The 14,920-nt window shown below is 42.8% G+C and overlaps 1 protein-coding gene across 1 annotated transcript in view; it reads left to right on the top strand.

The window, feature by feature from the left end:
• The window catches only part of MED12L (mediator complex subunit 12L), a 319,746-nt gene that overhangs the window by 59,395 nt on the left and 245,431 nt on the right, over positions 1-14,920 (top strand). Inside the window, exons 6-11 of the mRNA XM_081234367.1 lie at positions 5,624-5,793; positions 8,625-8,735; positions 9,754-10,023; positions 13,241-13,390; positions 14,222-14,321; positions 14,641-14,777. Coding sequence (XP_081090493.1) covers positions 5,624-5,793; positions 8,625-8,735; positions 9,754-10,023; positions 13,241-13,390; positions 14,222-14,321; positions 14,641-14,777 — 938 coding nt within the window. The remainder of the gene's footprint in view (positions 1-5,623; positions 5,794-8,624; positions 8,736-9,753; positions 10,024-13,240; positions 13,391-14,221; positions 14,322-14,640; positions 14,778-14,920) is intronic.

Genomic DNA, 14,920 nt, shown 5'->3' with positions numbered 1-14,920 from the left:
TGTAAGTGTGTACAAATCTTTGTGTGGGCATGTGTTTTCCTTTCTCTTGGGTATATAACCAGTTGTGGACTTGATAGGTTATATGTTAACTCTATGTTCAACCTTTTGAGAAACTGCCAAACTGTTTTCCACGGTGGCTACATCATTTTACATTCCCACCAGCAACGTATGAGGACCCTAGTTTCCACACATCCTCCCCAAAAAGTTGGTATTATCCGTCTTCTTGTTGATAACTGTCCTAGTGGTACCCTAATGTGGTTTTGATTTGCATTTCCCTGGTGGCTATTGACGTTGAGCATCTTTTCATGTGCTTATTGGCCATTTGTTTATATTCTTTGGAGAAATGTTTATTCGGATCCTTTGCCCATTTAAAAAAATGGATTGATTATTCACCTCTTTATTATTGAGTTGTAATCATTCATTATATATTCTAGCTCCAAGTCCCCTGTCAGATAAATGATTAGCAAATATTTTCTCCCCATTTTGTGAGTTTGCCTTTTCACTTTGTTGATGGCATCCTTTGATCCAGAAAGCGTTTTAACAACAGAAAACGAGAAAATCTTTCAGTCATTTTCTTGGGGGCTCACAGGTGGAGGGTGCAGCAGCTTATATATACTGAACTTTCCTTCTCCCCCCCACACCCTCCCCATCCTCCCATCTGTCTGCACCGAAGGCAGGTTTGCACCAAAGTCGGGCTGGTTAAATCCTCTACGTCCTGCAGTTTTGAGAAGCGGTCTGTTCGTTCTCACCGTGGAGAGGCAAGAACCTTTTATTGTAGTGGTGTAGCTTCAGGGAGAATGTTTGAGGATATAGGTTTTTCCACTGAGGAGCCCGTCATTGGAATTGACTTAAGTGCCGATTCAAGTGGATCACTTTAAAGGTGTGCACCTTCGTCTCTGGACTCGGTTGGAGTTTTTACAAAGCAAGCTTTCTTGCATCTATTTTATGTAGTGGGTTCCCACTGGTTTTGATAAAAGGAAAGAATTTAGCAAGGAAAATAAGCCTTCACAAAACTAAAGGATATATATATATATATATATATATATATATATTAGGGTGTGTGTGTGTAAAGTTTATATTTATACTTACATTTACTGGAAGTTTATTAAAAAGAACAGAAAGTTCTGTATTTGCGTGGGCCTCTTGTAGCACACTGATGAACGGGCGCTTCTAGTTGCATTGGTTGTAACAAAGGCGGAGTGCACTAGAGAGGGAATTTGGCATTTTCCCTACAGTGGTGTTTGAAACCTTCTAGGTCTGCAGTGATGAGTTTAAACTAGAAAGCGAAGATGTTTGAAGATTTGATAGGCAGGATAATTGCGGAGGAACTTGATTTAGTCGCTTTATTTTGGGAGGACTTTATAGTGTATTGACTCAAAGTCAATACTTAGATCTTGAGCACATAAAGAATAATTTTATGGGGAATGAAAGAGATGGAGGAAATTCTAATACATCAGTTAGAGAAGAGAGAGAGAGATCCCCGCTAGGTGGTGGGGTGGTGTCCAGAGACTAGGGAAGGCTACACGAGACGTGACATCTGAATTGGGCCCAGAAATATTCCCAGCCCTGAACACAGGTGGTTATGGAAGGTCCTGTTGATAGAGCATCATAGGCATGAGAGTCAGAGAGAAAACACCTTGAGCTGGCACCTTGAGTGTGTATGAGTATGTAATGGTAGATAGTATTTGAAATGATTTTAATTCCCAGCTAAGGAGTTTGACCTCACTTCATCAAGGACTGCAGATCCATCGAAGGTTTTGGAACCATGAAATTGACGTTGATTGCATCCATAAACACTTATCCAGAGCATTATGTTAGGCGTTGCAGCTCAGCTGAGGCAGAAGCAGGGTCTAACATCAGGGGCAGTCAAGGTCTAACCTTTAGTTTCCTTTCTAAAAACTTCATACCAGTAATAATGATGATAGCAACCGCTTATTGATCAACTTCTGCAGTGCAGGCACTGTGCTACGTAACTCATCCTTACAGTAACTGACCTGGATGTATTATTGATCCCTGATGCAGAATAGGAGATTGAGGTTTAGCTGAGGCTAGATGCCTTGCTCATGACTCAGTGGCAGAGCTAGGATTTGGACCCAGGGCCCTCCTGTCCCTAAGTTCATTCTACCGGTAGCGCTCAGTGCGGCCCTGTATTGCTTCTCTGCTATGTCACGCTGCCAGGACGCCCTCTCCGTGAGCGTTGCTGCATTTGGGGTGCTCTGTGTTTGCCCCCAGGGTGGATGTTCCTCCTCTGCTGAGCTCCCAGTTCTCTTATTAATACTGTAGGTATTCCAGGCCCTGGGAGATCATCTTTTTTTTTTTTTTTTTTTTTTTTTACAACTTTATTGGAGTATAATTGCTTCACAATGGTGTGTTAGTTTCTGCTTTATAACAAAGTGAATCAGTTATACATATACATCTGTTCCCATATCTCTTCCCTCTTGCATCTCCCTCCCTCCCACCCTCCCTATCCCACCCCTCCAGGCGGTCATAAAGCCTCAGAGATCATCTTTTAATGTAACTTGACACGTCTCTCTTCTCACCTATCATGTATTTATCAACTTGTGTATTTTCATGTCCTGGAGTGGGGCATCTCACACCTGTTTGTGTGCTTCTGGTTTACCTGTGTGACCTTGAGTTACGCCTGCAGTGCCTGGATCTGTTGTACGGTAGGGTGAACTGCATGGCCTCTGAAATCCCTTCTGTTTTGGGGGTTAGGCATCCACAAGAGGAATAGTGGCTACAGGATTCTTGGATGCTAGGGAGAGTGTTGTGAAAAGGACGGGTCATTCTTTTCAGTGCTGACCCCTGACCCACCGTCAGTAACATTCACGTTCGTAAGCTTTCTAATAATCTGGCTTCATGGACCTTGAGTTCTACCTGACATCAGTGAACTAGAGATGTAGCCAGGGCCTCTGAGTTGCTCGATTTTAGAACTGGTCCACTTTCAGAGCAGCCTCTTTCATCGCTTTCTGCGCCTTTCTACCTTTGAACCTCCTTAACCTCGCTCCCCCACCTTCCTTAAGATCTCTAACCATTCCTATTTCCTTTTTATCACTTAGGACTGGGTCCCCACTCCAGACCAATTAAATCAGAATCTGGTGGGATGGGGCCGAAGACACTGGCGTTTGGTAAAAGCCCCTCTGGTGATGGCATTTGCGTTCAGGGCTGAGAACCACTGTGTGTCTTGCCACTGCTGCTGCCCTCATTTCTCCCTTTTAATGATCAGTCCTAACTACGCATGAGAGGTGTCGGTGAATCTAATAATTTTAAGGAGTGCAGTACTGGTGGCTATTTGTTATTTTTTGTTTTTAATGAAAATCTTGTGTGCATCCTAATTTTTATATTAGCTCACACTGGACTACTGCCTTCAGTCCCAGGTCTCTGAATCGGTCTGATTGATAGGATAACTTAATGTCAGTTAATACGGTTAAAGTTAAAATACACGACCAAGAGGTCTATGTTTGAATTCCGTTTGAATTTTAAAAGGAATTCAAATTGTGGAATGATATATTCAGATTCTTGAAAAGATATGCATATATTTATGTAAACAGTCAAGCACACAAGAAGGAAAAAGGAAAACTGAGAAAATATAAAACTTTAATGATTATGAGATTTTTCTCTTGTCATATCTGCATTAGAAACTTTCTGTAGTGAATGCGTATTTCTTCTATATTTTAAAAAAACAATCTTGAAAAGAAAATATACCCTAGACACAGTAGGGGTGTGTGTGAATGTGTGTGCTATTTTTAGCTCTTGAAGCTAAAATATTCTGAGGGGGCATTGAGAATAGTACCATACTGAGAGTGAGTTAATAGCAAGGCTTGGCACACAAAAGCTAGGATTTGGATCCTTGTTATTTTTGTTTTTGCTTATTATAGCTAAGCTAAACTCCTCTCATCTGATGGTTGGTATTTTGCTTTGCTGAACAAGTGAGGTCATGAGATGATTAGTCCATACCAGGGGCACCAGAAAATGATGACATTGATCATTTATTGTTTGGTTTTTAAGGACGAGGGAGTAATTTTAACAATAATATCTGTTATTGGTGGTGCTTTCTGAAAAACGATTATACTAGGAACAGAATGTTGACCTAGTATCTGTTCATCTTTTTGCGGTGGCTTATTACTGGAGCAATGCTTAACATGTGCATTTGAATTTCAGTTTTAAATAAGACACAATTAGAACAAGTGGTTTAGACCAAAACTTAGCAGTCATTAATCATCTCTGGGTACTGTTGTCAAGTAATTTTAGTAGTACTTAAAAAATAAAATCAAAACGCTCAATTTCTAATAGATGTTTAGTTTCTACCCTTACTTTTGTCAAGATAGGTTCCTTTAAAAATAAGAAGGGTGGAGAACCTACTGCCGAAATAATGAGAAAACAGTACTGTGTGGTGATGCTTCAGTGCGATGATTTCTTCTGAAATGCTGTTTCACTAATCCTTGGGGAAATTTGGCTGTGAGCATGCAATTATTACATTTTTATCCACAGAATGGGCTAAAGTTGGCATCACATTCTTCATGGTAGTCAAAGGCAACACATTGATTTAATTTGTGACCATGTGGCAGATACTTTTGAAAACTTTGAGTGATTTTTTTTTTTTTAATGCTACGTTTTCTGTTTCCTCCCCAGTTTCCTACCTTTTGTCGCTCACTACTCTTTCTGATTGAGTTCTGAGGCATCTTGTGTTGGTTGGGGAGAGTAGAATAACTGAAGGTCCAGATGGTTGTCCAAGAGGCGGCCCCTCTTGTGTCCCCGGCAGGGGTGGGGGAGTGCAGGGCGGAACGCTGTCTGGGGCTGGCCTGCTGGGAAGGTCAGTCTTCTTACAGATTGACAGAAACAGAACACACCTTAGTTAGGTATGTTTGATCCCTGACTTGGAGCCAGAAAAATGTACCTTAAAAGAGCTGCGTTTGGGGGGATTTTGAATTCTTTTGGAGTAGAATTGTGATTTCTTTTTAAATTTATTTTTTAAACATTAATTTTATTAAAGTATAGTTGAGTTACAATGTTGTGTTAATTTCTGCTATACGCAAAGTGACTCAGTTATACGTACACATATACATTCTCTTTCATATTCTTTTCCATTATGGTTTATCCCAGGAGATTGAATATCGTTCCCTGTGCTATATACAGTAGGACCTAGTTTATCTATTCTGTATATGTAATAGTTTGCATCCGCTAATCCTAAACCCCCAATCCATCCCTCCTCCACCGTCCTCCCCCTTGGCAACCACAAGTCTGTTCTCTGTGTCTGGAATTGTGATTGCTTAAAGCGCTCACCTCCCCTGTTCTATCTCCTGCTTGTGCCTCTGATATTTTTTTATATGAGTGTGGGCATCTCTTCTCCTAGGTCAGGGGTCACAGAGGGACAAGGGGAAGAGCTGGCCGGCAAGGCATCCTTGCCAGCCCATGGGGCAGGCACATTACACTAGTTTGCATTACTTAAGGGCTTTGGGGTGGGTGTGCCTTTCTGAACAGTGCTTGCATACGTTTTCCAAAGCCATTTTTGTGTAATAGATGTTTGTTTTATAAGTACATCCTTAAGATAATCAGAAAGGAAGAAAAAGTTCTTACATTCATCGTAGCTGGAAATGGATTTTTTTTTTTTTTCTAAATGCAGAGTGGACACAAATATCTACCAGGTATCTTCGAGAGCAGTTGGCCAAGATTTCCGACTTCTACCACCTGGCTTCCAGCGCGGGCGATGGCCCTGTCCCCGTGCCGCCCGACGTGGAGCAGGCAATGCGGCAGTGGGAGTACAACGAGAAGCTGGCATTCCACATGTTCCAGGTAACCTTCCCACGAAACTCCAAGGCTGCTAGCACGCTTTTAAGAGGAGAGCGAATTCCTTACAGTTTGGTGTTTGGGGGGGTCGTTAAATTATATCACTGTATGAACTAATACATTCAAAGAAAGCCATCTGACATATCTCACACTGAATTATATTAAAGGTAACACCTTTGCCCTGAGATGACAGCTTCCTATTATACATATTGATCGCCAGCTTTCAGTGACGCCAGCTCTTTTAATGCCATTAATTGGTTTGTAATTGCGCTATTAAATGTAATCCTCCCAAGCCATTTACTTTGCAAAAACTGGAGGCATTAATTCAAAAAGATGTTTGTGCTGATGCCTCCTGTCTTATAGTAGATCTCCTTTAGAGCTTAGTTACTCCAATGAAGGGTCATCTTAATTTTGTTCAGCTGCAGTTTAAAATGCAGTTGAGAGGAGGGGTAAGGGCATTGAGGAACGACTGAACTCCCATCCTGACACGCTGATGTACATCATATTGACCAGAAGAGGGCGCTTGTGCTGTTGTTTGCCTCGATTGATCTTTACTCCCGGCCGTGGAGGAAGGACGAGTGTATTCAGCTGGAGTTGTGTTAGCAGCATAGACGTTCACGACCTGCTATCTTGATCAAAGAGGAAGGGGCTAGAAAGGATGTGTGGTTTCTGAAATTTTCCCCCTTAGAACTTTAATTACAATTTCCAGGTGGTAAGCAACTTTTTCTAAGAGCTCAAAGTAGGAAACTTCCCTGGTCCTTCGGGAAGTAGCATTGTTAGTTTTAAATCAGTAAAAACAACTCTTAACCAATTCTAGTACCACTTAGCAGAAGACTACTTCGGTGCCTTCTCTGAGCTTTTATGACTTTTTTTGAGCTGAGGATTTAGTCTGCATCTTCGAAAAAAGTGTCTCTCAGCATGCTTAGTATTTTGGGAAGGATTACTTTATGTATTCAGAACACTGAGATCAGTGTCTCCTTTTTGGAAGCAGTTAGGTAGGTCCTAAACGGATGAATCTAACTGGGACATTAATTTAAAAGTCCATCATATTTTAATTCACCTTATTCTGAAACGTGAAACTGTCTCTAGTACGTACATGTGCAGGTGTGCATGTGCAGAGATAAGGGTACAGGTACATAACAAAAGCATCTTGAGGATGGACGTTATGTAGTCATTGGAAGTCATGCTTATGAAGATACTTTTTCTTATGAAGCTTGCCTTCACCATCTCTTAATTCTTCATGCAAGGTTCCATTTTATTTATTTCTTTAAATTAAAGTTTACTTTATTGCTCTGAAAATTATAAATTGCACTTTTTCTGTGGCTAACCTTTTAACTTTTTTTTGACTGTAAGCATTTAAAAAATAGAAATTAGCAATAAGTGAACACTTTGCTATATGTCAATGTGGTGTCGCTGTAATGTTTTGTGTGTGTGTGTGTGTGTAGGTCATTCCTGTGCAGTTTTTTTTTTTTTAATCTTTATTGGAGTATAATTGCTTTACAATGGTGTGTTAGTTTCTGCTTTATAACAAAGTGAATCAGTTATACATATACATATGTCCCCATATCTGTTCCCTCTTTCTGTAATGTTTTAAATATAGAAACTATAATTTAGCAGTATATTTTTACACAAATCATTGATAACCATGGTGGTGGACCACTGGTGATACGTAGATATGTCAGCATTGCTGGGAACAAAGTAGGACTTCATATTAACTACTAAGGTTGTTAACCAGAATGACCGTAAAAGTTTAAGTGGCTTTCCCAGAAAACATAGCTTTTTGTTTCTATCTTGAAGATTCTTTTATGATGTGAATCATAATACAAGGTTATAATATGACATTAAATATGTGCGTGCATAGAATGCCATAAAGAATGTGTGTATTTATATGTACACACATAGGAAGACAATAGATGAAAGTGTTAACATTGCTTATGTTAAGAGGAGCTACACCAACCCTGTGAGGCATTTTGGAAATTTATGGGTATGTTGTTTTTTAGTGTAGTTATGTCAGAATATTTATACATTATTTTATTATAAATTCCTTTTATTTCTTTATATTACAGATAATTAGGCCATTATATTGACTTTTTTTTTTTTTGGCGGTACACGGGCCTCTCACTGTCATGGCCTCTCCCGTTGCGGAGCACAGGCTCCAGACGCTCAGGCTCAGTGGCCACGGCTCATGGGCCCAGCCGCTCCACGGCATGTGGGATCTTCCCGGACCGGGGCACGAACCCGTGTCCCCTGCATCGGCAGGCAGACTCTCAACCACTGCGCCACCAGGGAAGCCCTATACTGACTTTTAAGGTTATATTTCATAGGTAGGTTATGGTAGCTGAAATTCACTTTAGGATAGAGAAGGAGGCTACTAAGGGGCCTTGGGTCTGATAGGATTTCCAACTTCTGTTTTTGATAAGATAGTACGATGGGTGTTTTTGTTCTTTGCAATGACTACCATTGGCCAAGTTTCCTCCTATGAATATGAGTTCATAGTACCCTAAAATCTAGCCAGGTGTGTGACATGCCCTGGGAATCTGAAAGCTTCTGAATTTTCTTTCTTGTAGGAATTAATTTTTATCAATTTAGAAAGAAGCAGGTATACAAAACCCAAAGAAGAAGAACAACAACAAAACCCCTCCAATCAACCATACAGAACGGCACCAGTTCTTTGTTTTGTTTAGAATTTGAACTTTGATCAAGGAGACCATGTTTGACTACGACAACAAAAACAATAGCAAAATTACACTTAAGCATAAAGATAAGACTGGTCTTTTTTGAATTTTAGTTGGTTTTGTTTTAACATTATTAGTGTAATTTTTCTTTGTTCATTTAAGGAAGGAATGCTAGAAAAACATGAATATTTGACGTGGATCTTGGATGTGTTAGAAAAGATCAGACCAATGGATGATGATCTTCTTAAACTCTTATTACCACTAATGCTGCAGGTACAGTACATGTAACCCTGAGCCAATTGATTTTATGGGCAAGGACCGAGTCTGATGAGAATGATGTGGTAAGTGCAGGTGGAAGAGGAAATATTTTCTTTTTGAAATGGAAGGAGAAAAGGTCCTGATGCTCCAACACTTGAAGTGATAAGAGGCTTCTTGTAAGTTGTAGCAGTCATTTGCTGGGCCACGTGTCCCTTTCAAGTATTCTTACCCACATCGATTTCCCCCCTTCCCTGAGCTGAGCAAACAGCTCTTTAAATACTGTCTCCTTGTTCACACAGATTACTGTGAAAACAAAACAAATTGTCTCTTTGTAAGGATATAGAGGCTCTTCTACATTCTTTTTGATATTCTTTGAGCCACTGGGGGTGGGAACTTGCTATTTTCATGATTGGCCTAAGATCTGTTAAAATTTAGGCTATCTGAATGAAATTTATTTTTAAAAAATTTCTTGGAAAGGTAGTTCATGCATTTGACAATTCCAGCAATATGACGGAGTATTGAGTTGAGAAGTCATTCTCTCTCTCACCCAGTACCCTCCCAGCGACCACACCGTACTGGTGCCCTGTGTCCTCCCCGAGATGTCCGTATCTGTGCTGCCCGCTCTAGTAGCCGCTAGCCAGACGTGGCTCGTGAGCCCTTGATATGTGGCAAGTTCACATCGTGATGTGCTCTTGATTTAAAGTGCGCACCAGGCTTCAGACTTGATGTGGAAGAAGGGGTGTATGATTTCTCATGAATACTTTCTGTGTTGAAATGGTAGCATTTTACATTTAGGTGATAAACACATCGTTCTGTGGTTGTTTTTAAATGGCTACTAGATAATTTAAAATTACATATGTGGCTTGCATTATATTTCTGTTGGATGGCACCAGTCTATATAGTACTTTGGAAGGGTTTTGTTTGCTTTTTTGTTTGTTGGTTGGTTTTTAATGAAGAAAAGCCTGTATTACAATAGCTGTCTCACCGAGTAGCCTAAGACATGACTGACGTCCGGTGTCCTTGTGCTCCTCAGTATTCAGATGAGTTTGTCCAGTCGGCCTACCTGTCCCGCCGCCTTGCCTACTTCTGTGCCCGGCGTCTTGCGTTGCTGCTTAGCGATGGCCCCAACCTCCTTGCCGCCCACTCGCCCCACATGATGATAGGACCAAACAGCTCGGGCATCGGGGCCCCCAGTCCCGGCCCCCCCGGCCCTGGCATGAGCCCCGTGCAGCTGGCCTTCTCCGACTTTCTCTCCTGTGCACAGCACGGCCCCCTGGTTTATGGACTTAGTTGTATGTTGCAGGTAAGTCCTTGGCCCTTCCTGTTTTCTGTTACCATTCAGTCCAGGAAACAACTGAGTTGGGAGTCTTCAAGATCCAAAAGGCTTAGCAGGCTCTGTTCAGCTGCCAAGCATCACTGCTTGAACATCTAGGAGCGTGTCAGCCGCTGGGCGGGTGCCTCCAGGCGTGAGATACAGCCTTGTCCTAGCTCTAGGAGCGCACAGGTCAGTGTTCGTTCAGGTCACACTTCTCGGGCTCCTAATGTGTCCCGCTGTTTACTAAGGGGCTTTGGGACAGGGCTGGCTACGGAGTCACGGTCTGTACTCTCGTAGAGTTTACTGTTTTGTCCGGAAACAGACAGGCTCATACCAGGGAAGTTTCCATGTTCTGTGACAAGGGACTGGTTGGTGGGGGATTGTTCAGAGGACTGAGTTGAGAAGTGGAACATCTAGGCCAACCTAGAATTCAGGGAGGTTTTCTGAAGGAAGTGACCCTGACCAGTGCGTATAATATGGGGTTAAAGTGTTCCTGGCAGAAGGAGAGCGTGGGAAAAGGCCCAGAGGGTTGATCAGTCATCGTGTGTGCAGGTTGGTCTTCACAGAATACATAGAGTGTGAAATCTGTTGGGGGTCAGGGTGTAGAAGGCCCCCTGTGTGCCTTCTGATTAGGATGTCACTGGAGGGTTTTATGTGGGGGAGTGACATGGTCAGTTGTGTGGTTGGTTAGATTGTTTTGGCCACAGTAGAGGGAAGATCTGTGGGAGTGGGGAGGTGGGGGAGAGAGAGACAAGGCAAAAAATAAGTTTGGACGAGTCGAGGTAAGCTCAGTTTTGGACTGTCTTATCCCTTGTGATCTCCAAGTGGTTATGGTCGAGAGGTGGTTACATGTCTGATTCTGAAGACGTGGGCAGACAGGGCCAGGTGTGTGGATTTGGGTCACTCAGGGCCACTCGGCTGGTCAAGACCCTGAGTGGGGGGCGATTACCTAAAGAGTTGGTAGTGAGGAACGACCTGTGGACCCGAGCGGCACAAGTGGTTAAGAGGTAGCAGAGGGGAAGCTCTCAGAGGTGACCAGGAAAGTCTGGCCAGACTGCAGAGGGAAGAACGGTGGGGGAGAGTATTGCTATAAACAAAGATGACGAGAATAATATTGTCCTAATTCAACTGTAATGATATTAAGAGCGTTTATTATGTTCTAGGCACTGTTCTGAGTTGCAGCATAGATTGTGTCATTTAGTTCTCAGAGCCGTCCTATGGTAGAGGAGCCAATATTATTCCTGTAACAGGAATAATGAAACGGTGGCGTAGGTCCCACAGCAAGTAAGTGGCGAAGCTGGAAATCACACCCAGCCTGGACCCGGAGTCCACACTCTTAACCACCATGCCAAACTGCCTCTCTAGGTACTGCAGAAAGTTGCCAGAAGGAGTTAGTGGTGGGCAGTGGCCAGTGGGTTGGGGATGTCTGATAAGAAGATGGCTGAGACTGCCGTTGACAACATGGTGGTCACTGATGATCAGTGAATGGTGAGAATCGTGCCTGTAAAGGGAAGGGATAGAGGTTCCTGCTAGGTGAATGGAGATTTTAAGAAAATTTTTGTTTTTTAATGGACAGACTTGAACGTGTTCCTAAGCTAAGGGCAAACTGGTAGAGAGCGAGTCTAAGATTAAGAGCAGAGAGGTGGGTGTTTGATGGGCCAGTGGCCCGGATATTGGCGGCTTCGGAATTCAGCGCACAGGCAAGGGCTCCCTCGTGGACAGGAGACGAGAACCCCACACCCTCACGGATGGGGCGGAGGAGATCGGGGTGTGGGCCAGCGGGGACAGATGCACTGGTGGGGTTCAGGGGCTGACGTTATTCACATCTGCCATCTGGTCTCCACGAAGATGTCTCCTGGGCCTCAGATTCTAGTTTTTTAATAGTTAATTTTGCATTTTAGAAAAGAAACATTGCACTCATTCTCTAGGCTGATGCAGTTTGTGGTAGAGTGGCGTGATAGCATTAGGGTGAAGACACCTTCTTTAGAATCACGACAGCCCCGAGTTTCGCCTCTTCTCTGCCACTTGGTGACTTGGGCCTCGAGGCTCTGTTTTCCCGTGTGTGGATGGGGGATGGCGACAGTTCTTAACACTGTTGCTTCCAGGACGGTGTTCAGCACAGAGTGAGTGCTTACTTAAATAGGAGCTGTGCTATTTAATCCACAGCTAGGAGGTAGTAGGATTAGCATAGTGGTTCCAGGCCTGTGTGCTGAAGTCACCTCGGGCCGGCTCCTCATCCCCTCTGCGGCTCGTATTCCTCTTCGGTACAGTGGGGGGAATACCACTCCCTACCTCGTGAGGTTGTTGTGATGTATAAGTAAGATGGGCGTAGAAAGGGCAAGCGAGGTTGAGTAAAAAATGTCTACAGGGGTCCAAGGTCGGGGTAGGCAAGCTACAAGCTGTAGGCCAAGTCCAGCCTATAAACTAAGAATAGATTTTACATTTCAGTGCATTACTGAAACAAAAAGGAAGAGTATGTGACAGGGGCTATAGGTAGCCTGAAAGGTTTAAAACATTTACTAACTGGCTTTTTTGTGTGTGTGTGTGTGGTACGCGGGCCACTCACTGCTGTGGCCTCTCCCATTGCGGAGCACAGGCTCCGGACGCGCAGGCTCAGCGGCCGTGGCTCACAGGCCCAGCCACTCCGCGGCATGTGGGATCTTCCCAGACCGGGGCACGAACCCGTGTCCCCTGCATCGGCAGGCAGACTCTCAACCACTGTGCCACCAGGGAAGCCCCCTAACTGGCTTTTTATGGAAAAAGTTTGCCACCCCCCATCCAGCTTTACTGCCTGCCCGGCATTTATGAGGCTACTTATAGCACCATTATTTGAGAGATAAAAAAAAAAAAAAGCTTTTTAGCTTTTACAACCTTAGAAATTACATATTCTAATTCCATTTCATTTTTTTAATTGCATGAAATAAATTGAAGTGACAATTTTAAAATGACGATTATTGCATTTTTTAAGTTTCCTAGGTTTTAGATTATAATTTTCCTTAATTTCTCAATAGGTGTTATTTCCTCCTATTCAAAAGAATAATTCTATCTTAGCTTTTTGTCTCATCACTTGAAGAGTTGAGAATGGGGTAAGACATTCATATTTTAAGCTCAGTGGTTGGAAACCGTAATTTGCTTATGACCCTTAAGCTGTTGTGATTCTCTTCTCCTCCCTCTAAACGTCTGGATTTTCCTGCTTTATTTCCAGACTGTTACTCTCTGTTGCCCAAGTGCCTTGGTGTGGAACTACTCCACAAATGACAATAAGAGCGCGAACCCGGGCTCGCCCCTGGATCTGCTGCAGGTGGCCCCCTCCAGCCTCCCCATGCCAGGCGGGAACACAGCTTTCAACCAGCAGGTAGACTTGCTGTTACAGTGGTTTGTTGGGTGTTTTCATTCTTGGGAGGCATCACAGCACAGTGGGCTAAGCCTGGATTGCAGCAAACTCAGGTTCTTGGGGGCTGTTCCCACTCTGCCGCCATCTCTCCAGGTGACCTTGGGGAAGTCAGTAGCCCCTTTGAACTGCAGAAGTTTGTCACATTGCTCCTTTTCTTCTCACCCTCTTGCTGGGCTGTTGTTGTGGACAGTTCTGCCCCCCAGACAGTAATTACGGTGGTGGTTCTAATACGTGACCACGACATCCAGAGTTAGTAGTCTGTATATTAGTATAGTCATACACTGTAGAGTTAGGAGTCTGGATATTTAGTAACTATTATATGTTTTTATTAGTGCTGGGTTATTTGGTTCAAAGACTGAAGAAACTTGAACCACAGGACCATGACAAATATTTAGAACAAGAGCTCTGTTTTTTTGTTGTTGTTTTTTTAAACCAAGCAGTTTTCTTAAATTAATAAAGCATGGCCAGTTGCTTTCATACACAGAAGAATGGCCCAAAGATGGTATTTTAGAACTTTTACCTTTCTGTCTGATGTCCTGAAAATAATTTCACTTGTAAAGATTTTTTTGGCCAGCATTTATTTTTGTGAGTATTTATTATCGAAAACGGGCATTGAATCAGCACTTGTAAATTTTAAAATGCACTTCTTGGGCAGCAGGCTGAATTTCCTACAATGCAATCGAGATTGTAGCTCACTGGAGGATGATCTGCTCGTGTGGAAAAACCTGACATGATTTAGACAGCCATTGTGGCTTTCCAAGCACAAGTTAATTAGAAGTGATTATCTTTCAGGTTCGGGCAAGGATTTATGAGGTAGAACAGCAGATCAAACAAAGAGGCCGTGCAGTGGAAGTTCGGTGGTCTTTTGACAAGTGCCAAGAGTCAACAGCAGGTACAGAACACAACAGAAGAAGGGGTGCTTTGGAACGCTGGACTTTTTGCCATGTTTCTGATTCTTGTAAATCAGTCCTCATTCTGAACAAGGATGCTTTTGGACTTAGCCCCCTACTGCGTTTTGAGGACGTTCTTCAGTCTATGCCCTTTAGATCCTGGCTGTCTAGAATGTCAGGTTTGATTTTGTTGGCAATTCTTTTATGCTGAGAATGATAATGTCTTAAAATTCCCTTTGTCCCACATAATGATGACTTTGTACTATGCTATTCTGGCTTTGTTTGGCCCTCCTTAACTGCATGCTTAATTTCTGCACCTAGGGGTGACCATTAGTCGGGTTTTGCACACGTTGGAGGTGTTGGATCGACACTGTTTTGACCGAACTGATTCCAGCAATTCAATGGAGACACTTTATCATAAGATTTTCTGGGCAAACCAAAACAAAGATAACCAAGAGGTAGAGTTAATATTTCTTTTCTTCTTTTCACCTTTTATTTTCTTAGTGTATTTTCTTCTTTTTTATTCACTGAATTCTGGCAAAGCCTTTTCTGTGAAATGTAATATCTTATGAAGGCGTCTACACCCTGAAATCATTCTATT

Source organism: Mesoplodon bidens, assembly GCF_964165515.1.
Source record: "Mesoplodon bidens genome assembly, chromosome: 5".
In the NCBI taxonomy this organism is placed as follows: domain Eukaryota; kingdom Metazoa; phylum Chordata; class Mammalia; order Artiodactyla; family Ziphiidae; genus Mesoplodon; species Mesoplodon bidens.
The sequence above is the reverse complement of the archived record's forward strand: the minus strand, read 5'-3'. Positions and strand labels throughout refer to the sequence as shown.